The 15717-nt window shown below is 41.3% G+C and overlaps 1 protein-coding gene and 1 non-coding gene across 2 annotated transcripts in view; one reads left to right on the forward strand and one right to left on the reverse strand.

The window, feature by feature from the left end:
* Window positions 1-342: 342 nt before the first annotated feature.
* On the reverse strand, window positions 343-415 carry TRNAR-ACG (transfer RNA arginine (anticodon ACG)). The gene has a single exon. It is a non-coding gene; the product is annotated as a tRNA-Arg (tRNA).
* Window positions 416-684: 269 nt separating this feature from the next.
* SACM1L (SAC1 like phosphatidylinositide phosphatase) overlaps window positions 685-15717 on the forward strand; it is a 58366-nt gene continuing 43333 nt past the window's right edge. Inside the window, exon 1 of the mRNA XM_004368454.2 lies at window positions 685-831. Within this exon, the coding sequence (XP_004368511.1) occupies window positions 800-831 (32 nt within the window). The 5' untranslated portion in view covers window positions 685-799. The remainder of the gene's footprint in view (window positions 832-15717) is intronic.

Consider the following 15717-nt stretch of genomic DNA (forward strand, 5'->3'; position numbering starts at 1 on the left):
GGCCACACCACGCCACTCCACTACCACCTTTCCAGATGTATTCCCCAAATGTACCACACTTATGGAGGCGCCTACGTGCATTATTACTAGAGCGTTTTGAATTTAGAAACACCTCAGACAAGTCCGGGTTCCAAATATAGCTTAAAGGACAATATTTCCGCAAAGAAGCATTGAAATTCAATATATTTAGTTTAATGAGAAGCTAGTTTGTTCCGTAAACCTTCAACTAGAGTACAATAATAAAACCTCAAAAAATTCAATATGTTTAACTTTCAGACTTTAATCTAATGTTTGTCAAAGATCCTTACAAAATCATGCCTGAAAATGGTAAAAAGGACACTTCGAGCCAGCCAGGAGTCGAACCTAGAATCTTCTGATCCGTAGTCAGACGCGTTATCCATTGCGCCACTGGCCCCGTGCTGTTCTTGATATTCATTGCAAGTACTCATTACTTCTTACACAGCCTCAATAAGCAGCCCCACGCCAGCGTTCCATTTCTGTCACAGCGTCGGGCGCCCCACCTTTCTTTCGCAAACGCGCTCCACCAATCTGCAGAGCGCTCCAATCCACTGCTTCCGACAGCGTCGCCCGGCGTTCGCGGGCTCGCGGACTAAGTTTGTCCGCGGCTGTCCTCCGTTCTCTCTCAGCATTGGGCGGGGCGGGGCGGAGAGAGAGGGTTGAAAAGAGGCCGGGCGCTGCGGCCGCTGTGCCGGGGTGACCAGTAGCGCCGTAGCCGAGGTGGCGGCGTGGGGCGGGGCAGGCTGAGACTGGAGGAAGGAGGTAGTGGTGCAGGACGGCGATGGCGGCAACAACCTATGAGCATCTGAAGCTGTGAGTTCCGCGGGCCGGAGGCCGTTGACAGAAAGGGCCTAAGGGGCGGCAGGCGGGGCGGGACGGCAGGTTCTAGCGGCCGGCCTCGGGGAGGGCTCCTGGGCCCGGGGCGGAGGGCCGGTGTCGAGTGCCTCGACCGCCTCGTCTGCCTTGCCCGACGCTCCCGCCCTGACGTCCGGCCCAAGATTGACCGCTCCGCTGGCCTTTCTCCGCTCTGTTCGGCTTCGGCGCCCGCAGCGGGAGAGAGTGCAGCCGCAGCCCGATTTCCAGCGAGCGGGAGCCGGCGTTGCGATGCAGCTCTCCAGGGCACTGCGTTCCTCCTTACTTTTTTTCTAGGTGGGGCGGCTAAATTCATCTGGATGGCTTACTAGAGAAAAGAGAAGTTTTCTCTTATTTAATGGGCCCATAGCAGCACTTTGGAATCCACAAATCGGCAAACCTGTCTCTGTTACAGTCTAGCTAGGCAGCGATGCCTACCTGACCAGCTTTTAGGATGCAGAAAAATTTTAAAGCACTGTCAGTACTCTTAAGCTCCTAAAGGTATTTACTTTGCTTTAAATTTTGTTCAGTTGCAGAACAACGCAGGTTCTTGAGGCCGTATTGATAGCCAGAGGCCAATCTCGAGAATTTTGGCGCTGCAGATAGACTTTTCCGTAAAGTCAAGTTCTTGAGGCTTTGAGAAATAGCATCTGGTGGTCAGAGTTATAAAATAGGTGTTTGAGGGCTTTTGACTCGTCCTGGATAAATAAAAACATGTATTTCTCTTAGCATTACCACCAGCCCCCAACCTTTTCATGCCTGTGTTTTAAGTACATCTTTGACATAACTTTTACTCACTTCTACGTGTTTAATACTTTACTTCCCGGATATTTGAAAATTCAGGTGCCATAATCTGGGGATGTCTTTGGCAACAGAAGCAACTGTAATTTCTGAGACGCTTATGCATCCCTAAATAAGTTAAAGTGTCTTGGTACTTAGGTGTCACATTTCTTTTGCAGAGAAATGAGGACATCAGAATGTGGTTCGGGTACTTCTAATGCTTTCCCAGAACGTCAGGCTCATTAATGACTTTCTGAAAGGTTCATTTTAAAGTTTAAAAAAAAACACCAAACCCATTGCCGTCAAGTTGATTCTGACTCGTAGTGACCCTATAGGATAGGGTAGAACTGCCTCATAGAGTTTCCAAGGAGCACCTGGTGGTTTCATACTGCCAACCTTTTGGTTAGCAGCTGAACTCGTAACCACTGGGTACCAGGGTTTCCATTGTAAAGTTAGGGATATAAAATTGAAAGAGAGGTCATCTACTTGACATCACATATTTTGTGAAAAAGATGATTACTTTTTCCTTAGCCCACTCTCTTTACTGTAATTCTGTTCGAGAACTCCAGCTGCACACTTTCCTCCACATTTTCCCTTTGCAAGATGATAACCTTGATGGTGAATGAATGAGTCCCAGTCCCTGTTTGACTAGGATATTGGCAGGGCCAGTGTCACATGTGCTCTGTTGGGTAATTAGGTTATTGCTGTAGATCTGATAGCCACTGACGGGGCCAGTGTGATCCTATACCACGTCTCCAAGTGTATTTAAGCGATATGGAGCCTTGGCGATGCGGCTGAGCATTAGGTTACAGAATGCAGTTAAATTTTCCCGTGGCAAAGACTGGGGTAGAGAATGCGAGAATTATGATTGTTTTTGAATGACCAGGACACTAAATTTCACCAGTGCAGACCTCAGAAAAAGAACAAAATGCTCTGTATCCATAAAAGAGAAAGGCGATTTGGCCGTTAAGTGGTGAGGATGATGTCTTTGTATTGATCTTTGTGAGAAGTGGAAACTAAATTGGTTTGAGTGGGGGAAAATATTTGGATCATGTGAAAGTCATTCTTTAATTTGTCAGTCTTTAACCTTTGTCCCCTGAACTTTGAGCGCTTCTTACAAAGTGTGAACATACAACTTTTTTACGACTGTTTTTCTTTACCAAAGGATTTTGTGAGTTGGAGTCTCCCCTTCTTCTTTCTCTTTGGCTCTTCCCGCTCTGAGGCCCTTGTTCAAGGTTTTTAGATGTGACCTTTGAAATAAGGAGGATTCTTTTTTGGATGCATTTGGAGGTGGAAGTGGTTTCTGACCCGCATAAGAATTAGTAGGACAAAGGCATAACTATTTTTTAAATGTGCCTAAAGATGTGTTTTAAGAAAAATCCATACAAAAGAGATAGTTTGATTAATTTACTATGAAAGTATTGCTACTGGGTTTATTTAAATGTTGAAGTACTTAAGATTTTAAGGAGTAATTTGTTTTACATTATCCCATACTTTTCCTCCAGTCCATCTACCTGCTAGGAGGTTCACCTTTCTAATGTCCTGATTTCGTCCTCTTACTCCTCTGCTTACAGTCTCCAAACTCGTTGCCATTGAGTGGATTCTGACTCATAGCGACTGTATATACGATCTCCAGTCCCATCATATTGGCCTGTAGGATCAGCCCACATTTCTTAGCCATCTGTATTCTGGTGGTTGTTGGTTGCTGCCGAGTCGATTCTGACTCATCTAACACCTAGCTTTATTTCCCCAAAACCAAACCAAACCAGTTGCTATCAAGTTGATTCTGACTCATAGTGACCCTATAGGACAGGGTAGAACTGTCTGCTTAGGGTTTCCAAGGAGTCACTGGTGGATTTGAACTGCCAGCCTTTTGGTTAGCAGCTGAGCTCTTAACCACTGTGCCACTGGTGCTCCTTATTTCCCATAACTGCCCCATTTTTTTTTTTTTCCTCCCTCTTCCTTTGGCCAGACTTGGCTCACCCTCTTCTGCCTTCACGTCTGGGCTTACCATATTTTGATCCTTCTACCCAGAGTGCGGAAACCCTGGTGGTGTAGTGGTTAAGTGCTATGGCTGCTAATCAAAAGGTTGGCAGTTCAAATCCACCAGCACTCCTTGGAAACTCTGTGGGGCAGTTCTGTTCTGTCCTATAGGTTTGCTATGAGTCGGAATCGACTCAATGGCAGTGGGTTTGGGTTTTTTTTTTTTGGTTACCCAGAGTGCCTTCCAGAGTGCCTTCGTCTTGTCTGTACACATCAGTCACATCCCTGGTGGAGCCAGAGAACTCAGGTTTTATCAGTCAGGACAGACTTGGATTCAAATCCTGACCTTGCTATTTGCATTGTGGCCTTGACTGTGCTAGTTAACCTCTCTGAATCTGTTTTTCATATATAAATTGGGAACATAAACGCTTCACAGGATTATTGTAAGGACTGAATGAGTGTACATGAAAACTCCTGGTGTACACAGGTACTCACCTCCTCTGAGAAGCCTTCTTTCCATGTCTTGCCCTTCTCTGAGCTGTTAAAAACTAGAATGTCAGTTAATTCAAATTGAGGAATTACTGTCACAGGGACTAGACAGCAAACGTCCATATGATTTACATATTCTGTCTCTTAGGATTGATTTACAGTGTATTTACGGTCTCATGGACAAGAGAACTGAAAGCTAGAATAATCAGTCCATAGCACTTTTTGAAGCACTCACTTTACCAGGTAAAATTGATGAGATCATTATGTATAACTTTGTTTCTCCAACCAGGTTGCAGATATCTAGAACAAATTAGAAACTCTTAACAATGAGTTTTTCTCTAGTGCCCTTCAGTACCTAGCATAAACAGAGCAGCTCGTCAGTGAATCACCTGAGTAAATGAAAAGAGCTTTCCAGTAGAGAACACCTACTGGCACTTGAAAAAGAAAACAGTCTGGGGTAATTTGGAATGTGTTCTTTTGGAGCAGCAGCAGCTTAAGCTATTTCATGTATCTTGTTTTCCCAGTGGCTCTGTGAAGTCTGGTGGCGAAGTGCTTAAGAGGTTGGCTGCTAACCAAAAGATCAACAGTTCGAATCCACCAGCTGTTCCTTGGAAATCCTATGGGGCTGTTCACTGCTCGGTCCTGTAGGGTAGCTATGAGTCAGACTTGACAGCAACGAATTTTGGGTTTGGTTCTGTGAGGTCATAGGTGAATGTATGTCCTCCATCATTGTTGAAGACAGATCACTCAGCTAAGTCATGGCAGAGCTGGCCTTGAACTCAGCTGGCCCAGAGTCCATGATCTTTCCATTATACTGCATTATCCCACTGACCTTTTCTCTTATCAGATTGCTCCCTTAGTCCTCAGACATGCCAGATATACAGATGAATCGCTTATAATTGAAATGTGCATATGGGTTTTTAATACAGAAAACAGTATTGATTTGTTCAGAATTTAACGTTCATACTTTTTACGCTTCCAGGCAGTTCTGAATATCCTATGTTTGAGACTCCATTTTGCCTTTTAAATCATTTATGTTAAATGAATAATGTAAGATGATGATAAAATTGAAATTACAAAACAATTAGAACAGAAATGCCATATTGGAAAAATTTTAAGCATTTTTTTTTTCTTTTGAAAGGTCAGCTGAAACTTAGGTGGAAGGCAGGGAATTCTGTAGATTCTGAATCAGGCTGCCGCTTGCCTCTGGAGCAGTACTCTTTCCTCAGTTAGGAGGTTACCTTCTTAAAAAGATTCTCAGAGCTGTGAGATCAGTGGGGCCAGATGTGATAGAACTCTTAGAGCAGATGTAAGCTGCATAGTGATGAAGACGTATGTAGACTGTCCAGTACAGCAAACATTCAGTTATTCACACAGCTCTTTGCGGAGGGAAGGGTGTGGGCAACTAAGATTCCCTGGTGAATTGGAGCACAGATGATACAGGGTTTGTATCCAGTACATTATGGTTGCTAGAGACTTGGGTGGGAGGTTCAGGCTAGAGGGCCTAGGTTGGTTCTAGGCTGCATCAGAATCACTTGGTGTGCTTGTTTTAAATGCGTATTCCAGAGTCCCACATTAGGCCTGAAAATCTCTGGGAATGGGACCTGGGAATCTGCAAGATCAACCAGCTGTCCTGGTAGGTTAACCAGCTAAAGGGTATTTTAGGGCTGGACGCAGCTGAATGAAGACAGAGAATGCTGGTAGAAGAGCATTCTTTGGGGGACCTGGGCTCTGAAAGATAAGATTGTGCTATGAATTAGAGCTTCATATCAGGTGGAATTTGGACCTGGTCCTGTGAAGGCGTCTGGCCTTTGGAGAGAAGGAGTCTTAGGGTGTACAGGGAATAGGAAGCCGTATGGCCTGAAGTGAGCGGAACCTCGGGATTTTGAGGAAGAAGATGGAATTGAAGTGCACTGGCTGCTTAGAAACCAGCTGGAATTGGAGTGGGCCCTAGTTAGACCGTGATGAACTGAGAGCTGTAGGAAAGGCCTCCAGGAGGAGCTCAGTGCAGGGAGACTGCAGGGGTCCAAAGGGAAGATGTACGGGGAGTGGCAGGAGCACCTCTGGGTATGGATATAGTCGGTTCAGAGGACCCTTTTTGCTAGCCAGAGCTAGTGACATTTTATGCCTGTGTGTTTTCAACCAAAGATATATTAAATTTGATCCTTGAGACCTTGATTTAATTCTTTATGTAAGATTTTTGAGGAAATATATTTTGGCTTCAGTTTTGTGACATGTCTATCACCGTGTTCCTATGTAAATATTAATATTTTTGAATTGGGTTAATTTGAATCTGATTTGACAGCATTTTGAGGAAGTCAGTTGTTGCCTGAAATATGATATGAATGTTACATGGGGAAAAAGTATGTTTTTAGATTCCAGAAAATAATAATGCCAACACTGAAAGAAAATAAAATTGTAATGTCTGATATGTTATATTAAGTATAATGCTTTTCTTAAAACTTAACAAGGGTAGAAAAAGAAAAATCACTCTTAAGCGCTATTGAATCCCAGGTGGCTATACGTTTAAATGCATTTAGATTAAGTATAATATCCAGAATTGCATTAGTTAAATTTTACTTTTAGTCCCCTCTATGATTTTTTTTAACCCCATAATTCAGCAGTAATTCTTAAAAGCAAAGTAGCCAACCAAACAAAAGTAGTTAAAATAGAAAGCAATTGTGATTTAAGTATTATCCTGTTTTGATATATCCCCCCAAAATATGTGTCATCTTAACAGCAGCCAGAACTCTGGGTCAGTTTTGAATCCTCTTTTCTTGAAAGTAACTTGGCAGCATTCTTGTTTAGTTAAACAGTTAATACATACTGCATTCTGATCACCTTGACAGTTTATATAACTGAAACCCTTTTTAGTCAACAGTATAACTTTGAATCTTGAAGTTTTGATATCAGTACATTATAGTTAATGACCAAATAATCTTCTGGGATGGAATCTCTTTTAACTTCTAAAGTCTATTTCAGAAAATAAGTAATATAGTTTTATGGAAATGAGGGACATCACAAATCAAGGGCTATTGTTTTTGCAAAAGGAAGAGAATTGTTACCTAGATAGTTGTTCATGCTGAGCAACTTTTTTTTTTTTTTAATTGCACTTTAGGTAAAAGTGGAGCCCTGGTGGTGCAGTGGTTAAGAGCTCAGCTGCTAACCAAAAGGTTGGCAGTTCATATCCACCAGCCACTCCTTGGAAACCCTCTGGGGCAGTTCTAGGGTCGCTATGAGTCGACTCCATGGCAGTGGGTTTGGTTTTTAGGTAAAAGTTTACAGAGCAAATTAATTTCTCATTCAGCAGTTTATGCACAAGTTGTTTTGTGACATTGGTTGCAATTCCTACCATATGTCAACACTCTCCCCTTTTCCACTCCAGGTTCCTCATGTCCATTCGTCCGGTGTTCTATCCCTTCCTGTCGTCTCATCTTTGCTTTTGGGCAGGTGTTGCCCATTTGGTCTCATATACATAATTGAACTAAGAAGCATGTTCTTCACATGTGTTATTGTTTGTTTTATAGACCTGTCTAATCTTTGGCTGAAGGGTGAACTTCGGGAGTGACTTTAGTTCTGAGTTAGAAGGTTTCTGGGGGCTCTAGTCATGGGGTTTCCTCCAGTCTCTGTCAGACCAGTAAATCTGGTCTTTTTTTGTGAATTTGAATTCTGTTCTACGTTTTTTTCTTGCTCTGTGCGGTCCACTCTATTGTGATCCCTGTTAGAGCGGTCGGTGGTGGCAGCTGGTCGCCATCTAGTTGATCTGGGCTCAGGCTGTTGGAGGCTGTGGTACTTGTGGTCAGTTGTCGTTAGGTGCCTTCGAGTCAATTCCGACTCAGAGCTATATTTCCCTTGTGTCTTTGGTTTTCTTCATTCTTCTTTTGAGCAGCCTTTTGATGATCATTGAGTCTGTCTTTGGTTTTCATCAAGTTCATCAGTTTCTCTGTGTTTATTACATTGAGAAGTCAGGATAGCCATGCTGACTGTGGTTAATTTTGAAAAACTCCAGGCAGTACTTGGCCTTCGTGACACTTTGTAGACTTTCTAATCAGAGAACACACTGCTTCCTCTTTCACCTCTTATATTAGTTACAGTATAGCCTCAAGTCCAGTTCAAAAGTTTTGACCTGTCAAGATCTTTCCTTAGCTAGAACAATGGAAACCAAACTTTAAAATTCTATTTACTCTGTCACAGAGCCAAAGACAATATTAGTTAAGGACCATATTAAAAATAGCTTCATGTAGGTGTTTGCTGACTAAACATGTTGCATTCTGTAAGAAAATTGATTGAGCTTCTGCTACTCTCCTGTGGGAAATATCAAGAAGAATGGAACCAGCATGGAAGTTCTTGTCTGTGGAGACTTTGTAGCCTGTTTGGTGGGGATTTAAAAACAAACAGCAACAACATCATACACACTAGCAAAAATTACACCACTGGGTGTTTACTCACCTGGTCTGCACAAGTGTTTCTGGACCATAAGTGCTGAAGTTGAAGTTAATTTTACCAGCTTTTGAAATGACATGTGGAGAGCATAAAACTCATAGAATGCAATTTAATACATAAAGCCAAATCTCCTTCAGATCAATTTTAAGGCCCGTTAAAGAGCGGTGAGAAATGGAAGGAGGGAACGAAGAGGAGGACACTAAGGGACACGTCAGTGGGTTGCGGTGGCACCCTGCAGTTTAGTGGGATTCTGAGTGCATTACTTATGATTACGTAGAAATGTTCATTGGCTGGCAGTCACTGTTCGTATCTTCATTACTCCGATTTTTTAAGCCTAGAGATGCCGTTTTCAGTTGCGTTATCAGAATAGCCTAGTGGCAGCGCTAGCAACTTAGATTCTAGCGGGATCTCTCTGAGGGGTGAGATCAAGCCAAGACCCTAGAGCCCTTGGGCTATAACTCTCTATCTTGATCCATAATTACTCTTATTTTTGTGTTTTATTATTTTAAGATATTTTTAAAAACATACTTTTTAAAAATCTAAGACATGTATTTTAAAAGTAACAGTAGACAAAGCTTATGAAAAACCAGAGCACCCGTCTGTACTCCCAATTCCCACTGCTGTAGAAGCATCTACTTTTAACTTTTTAAAGTGAGTTCTTCTGGCATTTACTCCATATTTCTAAACAACATTTTTATACTGCTGTTTCCTGATTTTTTTCAGTTTTAGTCAGCTGATGACTTCCTACTTCAGAAGATGAGGATTTAGCTTTTCAAATTCTCTTTTCCCCTCTTTTTCTCTTAATATAGTAAAATAGTCAGTGTTCACATCGTTGTGGTTATATAGATATGGTTCAGGGCAAGCCCACAGTATAATATTACATTTTCTTACAAAAACATATTGTCTTTCCTGGAGTTAAAAAGTGCCTTTTTAAAAAATTTTCTTATTTTTTTTAATGTACCTATCACTGATTGGTTTAAAATCAGAAAAGGTGTGTGTCAGAGTTATCCTGTCACCGTGCTTGTTTAGTCTGTATGCTGAGCTAATAATCCAAGAAGCTGGACTATATTGAGAAAAACCAGCACCAGGATTTGAGAAAGACTCATTCACAACCTGGCAATATGCAGATGTTCCAACCTTCCTTGCTGAAAGTAAAGAGGACTTGAAGTACTTACTCATGAAGATCAAAGACTACAGCCTTTGGTATGGATTGCACCTCAACACAAAGAAAACAGAAATCCTCACAACTGGACCAATAAGCAACATCATGATATATGGAGAAACTATTGAAGTTGTCAGGGATTTCATTTTACTTGGATCCACAGTCTACCCCCATGGAAGCAGCAGTCAAGAAATCAAATGACAAATGACATTGCATTGGGCAGATCTGCTGCAAAATACTTCTTTAAAGTGTTAAAAAGCAAAAATGTCACTTTGAGGACTAAGGTGAGCCTGACCCAAGCCATGGGATTTTCAGTTGGTTCACATACATGTGAAAGCTGGACTGTGAATAAGAAAGACCAAAGAATTGATGCATTTGAATTATGGTGTTGGTGAAGAACATTAAATATTCCATGAACTGCCAGAGGAATGAACAAATCTGTCTTGGAAGAAGTACAGCCAGAATGCTCCTTAGAAATGAAGATGGTGAGATTTCTTCTCACATACTTTGGACATGTTATCAGGACAGACCAGTCCCTTGAGAAGGACATCATGCTTGGTAAAGCAGACGGTCATGAAAAGAGGAAGACCCTCAGTGAGATGGATTAACACAGTGGCTGCAGCAATGGGCTCAAGCATAACAATGATTGTGAGGATGGCGCAGGACCAGGCAGTGTTTCATTCTGTTGTACATGGGGTCACTATGAGTCGGAACTGACTTGATGTCACCTAACAACAACAGCATTCAATCTGGAAACTCATCCTTCAGTCTGAACTTTTTTTTTTTTTTTTTTGCATTATTTCTTTGATGTAAACTTGGCTCCCAGCATTCTGGGAACCTATCAGAGGAAGAGGGCTGGGTGATCTTCATCGTACTCCTAACTTCTCTTGGCTCTCTCACCTTGGTCCTCAGCTTTGCCTGGGGTCTGGAGTCCAGAGCCTCTTGTTGAACCTCTCTAAGCATTACATCTCCAGGGTCAGGGAGGGCAGGTGCCTGGTCACTATGGCCTTGGGCTGGGGATCTGATTGCTTCTTATATGGACTTTGAACAACCTCACCAGCACCCCTCACCCCCATACAGGTCCTTTGGAATTACCTTTTTCCGCTAGTTCTTTAGGCTTTTCAACTTTCTGCTGCTAGAATCTGCTGACTTTGTAGCCTCTCTCCTGGCTAGGGATTAGATTCTGTGGTAACTGAGTTATTTATCTAATTTCCAAGTATTCTTCATCTTCCAAACCCACATCTGAATGCCTAGTATCAGCCCCTACAGCCTGCCTAGCTATGAAAAAAACCAAACCTGTTGCCATCAAGTGGATTCCGACTCATTGTGACCCAGTAGGACAGAGTAGAACTGCCCCATAGCGTTTCCAAGGAATGGCTGGTGGATTTGAACTGCCGCCCTTTTGGTTAGCATCCGAATTGCTTCTTCTGAAAAAAGATAAAGTCGTTTTCTGTGCAGGATTTTCACTCTTGGAAATTCATTTCTACTTCACTTGCAATTTTAATTTACTGATCTTTTTCATCTCAAATGTGTCTATCCAGAGTGGAAGTGTCTTACGTATTATATGTTTTTTCTTCTTTTAAAACAAAGTTTAATTTCTAATTTTATAATTTTAAAGACTCTAAGCACACAGTGATTGTTAGAAATGTAGCTGTTAGTAGAGGCCTAGTTCTATAGCTGTATATATATTTTTACATGATTTAAGTTCTTAATCCAATATGTATTTTATCAGTGTTCCTTACTCCCTTCCAGATCAGTTTTAAATTTAAATGCAAGTTGGGAAAAACTTTTTAATTGCCTGTAATGGGGATAGTAGGTTTTTGGCCCTTTAAATACATACATAAATACATGTATATACATATACACACATATATATTTAAAAAATTTTTATAACGAGATTTTCCTGTTCATATAGACACTTGATTATCACTGACTGAAAGGTATCGGTTAGGTTACACACTGAAACTTGTACCTGGAAGCAAGTGTGACTTTTCAGTTCATTGAGTTCATTCAAGTAATTTACTCTCATTATAGAAGTTTTGCAGGTAAGAACCTTAAGTGCATTTGTATAGATACGGGTTGTTATTATTGTTATTTGCCATAGAGTTGATTTTAACTCATTGTGACCCCATGTGTGCAGAGTAGAACTGTTCCATAGGGTTTTCAAGGCTGTGATGTTTCGGAAGCAGATTGCCAGGCCTGTCTTCTGAGGTGCCGCTGGGTGGGTTCAAACCACTGACCTTTTGGTTCATAGTTGAGCACTTAACTGGTTGTGCCACTCAAGGACTCCATACATATGAGTATGTCAGCAATATGAAAGGAGCCTAGGTGGCGCAAGCTATTTGTGATTGGCTGCTAACCCAAAGGTTGGCAGTTTGAACCCACCCAGTGGCTCTGCGGAAGAAAGCCCTGGCAAACCTTCTGTAAAGATTACAGCCAAGAAAACCCTCTAGAGCAGTTCTACTGTGTAACACATGGGATTGCCATGAGTCAGGGGCTGATGACAACAGTCAGCAATATGCATTTCTGTACTGACTTTTGCTTAGATGCAAGCTTTGAGTTTTTGTGCATTGTATAAAAAAGTTGAGCAATTTTATTTCTGAGACTGTATGTTGAATACTCCTTTTTCTATATTAAGATTATATTCTATATTAAGTATAATATTAGTTATTAAAGAAGTAATACAACATTTATCCGGAAAAATAAATTGTGGTAACTCTGTCCCTCAGAATATAGCTGTGAATTTAGAAGAACACTGTCCTCTGAGCAGTATGAGGAAAATGAATGTAATAAAACCCATGGACTTTACTCTGTCAAAACTGTGTTGTCCTTCTCAGACCTTATCTGAAGCCTGCGGACTTTGTATTAGATGTAAAATGAAAGCAGCTGAGTAGAAGCAATGGCAAAAGTTTTGTCAAGAGACTAGGACAGCAGAAGAGTAAAAAGACATTAAAACCCAGTAGCCTGAGGTCATTTCGTAAAATAAAATAATAATAATGCTGCTGTTTCATGCAGTCTTAGTGCTGGGCATATCACATGTTTGTCTCATTTGCCCTCACCTGTCAGTTACCCCTTTTTAACAGAAAGCTGAGCCTGGAAGTTAGTGGTTTGTTCAGGGACAACCGATGGTAAATAGTGGAGTTGGGATTCAAACCAGGCTTATAAAGGTCTAAAACCTATCATTCCACCATACTATATCACTAAGGAGCCCCGGTGGGCCCATGGTTAAGTACTCAGCTGCTAAGGTCTGCAGTTTGAACCCACCAGCCACTCTACAGGAGAAAGGTGGCAGTCTGCTTCTGTAAAGATTGCAGCCTTGGAAACGCTACGGGGCAGTTCTACTCTGTCCTGCAGGCTTACTTACTGTGAGTCGGAATCAACTCCATGGCAACAGGTTTGGTGGTTTTTGGTTTATATTACTGGATATTGAAGGCATCATCTTGATAGGAATATGGGGATACAGAAACCGACCCTGGTTCAACAAGAAAACATTGTTACAGGTAGTCCCTGACTTAACAGAAGTATTCAAGTTATGACTAACCATACTCATGACGGTCGTTTTTTTTGTACATTTTATCATTAGTAATATGTACTACATACAGTGTTGCAGTGCATAAGGATGTGATCATTCTCAGATGTTCACTTGCAGATATTCAAAGATCGGATTTATAAACATACTGATAATAAAAGGCAATGATAATGAAAACTTAAAAAAAAAAAAAGGTATTCTATTTATGTCAGAACGAAACCCTTAACGTCAGGGAACCCTGTAGTAAGTCGGGACTACCAGTACTTAGACTTAGTTTAAGAAATAAGGGAAAACATTGGTTTAATAAAAATTAAAAGGTTTCCATTAAACATGGTTTTGAAAAAGTGTTATCACTTAGAAACCAAATACCAGATATCTAAAAATTCAGATGACGAAAGGATCTCATTCTTTGCTGCCAGGAAGAGGAAGTGTTGCTGTTTGTGGGTGTGTTCCGGCCAGGGCATAATGTGAATACTGTTTCATTCTGCAGGGGAGAGAGGTTCTGTATACTTGACCACTGCATTGGTTTTCTACTGATGCTGTAACAAACTACCATAAACTTAGAAGCTTAAAACAATATAAATTTATTATCTCATAGTTTCTGTAGGTAAGAAGTCCAACCAATATGAGTCTCACCAGTCTAAAACCAAGGTGTCAGCAGGATTGTGTTCCTTACTGGAAGGTGTGGTGAAGGATCCCTTTTAGAAGCTCATTCAGGTTGTTGGCTGAATCCAGTTCCTTGGGGCTGTGGGACTAAGAGGTGTCTGTTTCTTTGCTGGCTGTCAGCCTAGGGCTGCCCTTAGCTTCTAGAGGCCTCTCTCCATCCTTGCACATAGCCCTTGTATCTCAGGAGCCATCAGTAGCTTGTGGAATCCTCCTCACTAGTAATCCCTTTGTCTTCCTCTTCTGCAGCATCTGACTCTTTTTATCTTCTGCTTTTAAGGGCTCATGTGATTACATTGGGCCCACCCCGATAATCTAGGATAATTTCCCTATTTTAAAGCCCGCTGATTACCAAAAAACCAAACCCATTGCCACCGAGTCGATTCCGACTCATAGCGACCCTATAGGACAGAGTAGAACTGCCCCATAGGGTTTCCAAGGAGCGGCTGGTGAATTTGAACTGCCGACCTTTCGGTTAGCAGCGGAGCTCTTAACTACTGCACCACCAGGGCTCCTGCCAGCTGATTAGTAACCTTAATTCCATCAGCCAGGCAATACCTAGATTGAATGATCAGGGGACAGGAATTTTGAGGGGGCATGTTTAGAATTCTGCTGACCACAGTCACTCTTAATTTTTTAGCACATTTTGTCTGCAGTTTAATTGTTTATACTTAAAGATATGCAAAGTAGAAGTGATTGCTGGCATGTTGTCTTTTCTAAGCTGATCCTACTCAACATTGTTTTTTGTACTAACAGTTTTTTCTTTTTATAGACATATCTTTACAAATAAAAAAGAAAGGTATTCATTCATAATTTTTTAATGAAATTTTTTGTTATTCCAGAACATTTATCTTTGATAAATCAGAGTCTGTTTTATATAGTCTTGATATTTTGGGTAGGAGTTTACCCCTAAGAAGCGATTTCTAGTTTCTTATTTTGAAATGTAACTTTTCCCAGATTTGTGTTTGTCATATTCTGGTTTGAAGAATATATTTCTTGTAAACATGTAGATTCATGTTGGTGTGAATTCTCTCCGAATATGTTGGAAAATAATTATTTTAGGTCTTTGAATATTAAAAAATGTGAAATTACAATGAAGAAGGCAGATTTTTCACTGTAATTCTGAGGCGAACATATGAAGCCAGGGTAATTTTACTTTTTAGAACAGCATTATTGGAATAAAGAAAAACCCATTGCTGTCAAGTTGATTCCGACTCATAGCAACCCTACGGGACGAAGTAGAACTGCCCCATAAGGTTTCCACGGCTATAATTTTTATGGAAGCAGACTGCCAAATCTTTCTCCCGTGGAGTGGCTGGTGGGTTTGAACCACCGAACTTTTGGTTAGCAGCCGAGGACTTAGCCACTGCACCACCAGGCCTCCTTATTACTGGAATGTTAGGTGCCATTGAGTCGATTACTACTGATAGCGACCCTGTGAACAGCAGAACTAAACACTGACTGGTTCTGCGCCATCCTTAACAATCGTTGCGTTGCTTGATCCCATTGTGGCAGGCACTGTGTCACTCCATCTTGTTGAGGGTCTTCCTCTCTTTCGATGATGCTGTACTTTACCAAGCATGATGTTCTTCTCCAGGGCCTAGTACTTCCTGGTAACCTGTCCTAAGTACGTGAGATGAAGTCTCACTGTGCTGGCTTCTTTTTTATTTTATTGTTGTACTTTAAGTGAAAGTTTACAACTCAAGTTAGTCTCCCATACAAAAATTTATGCATACATTGTTATGTGACCCTAATTGCTCTCTCTATACTGTGACAGCACACTCCTCCTTTCCACCCC

Source organism: Trichechus manatus, unplaced genomic scaffold (assembly GCF_000243295.1).
Source record: "Trichechus manatus latirostris isolate Lorelei unplaced genomic scaffold, TriManLat1.0 scaffold00001, whole genome shotgun sequence".
Lineage (NCBI taxonomy): Eukaryota > Metazoa > Chordata > Mammalia > Sirenia > Trichechidae > Trichechus > Trichechus manatus.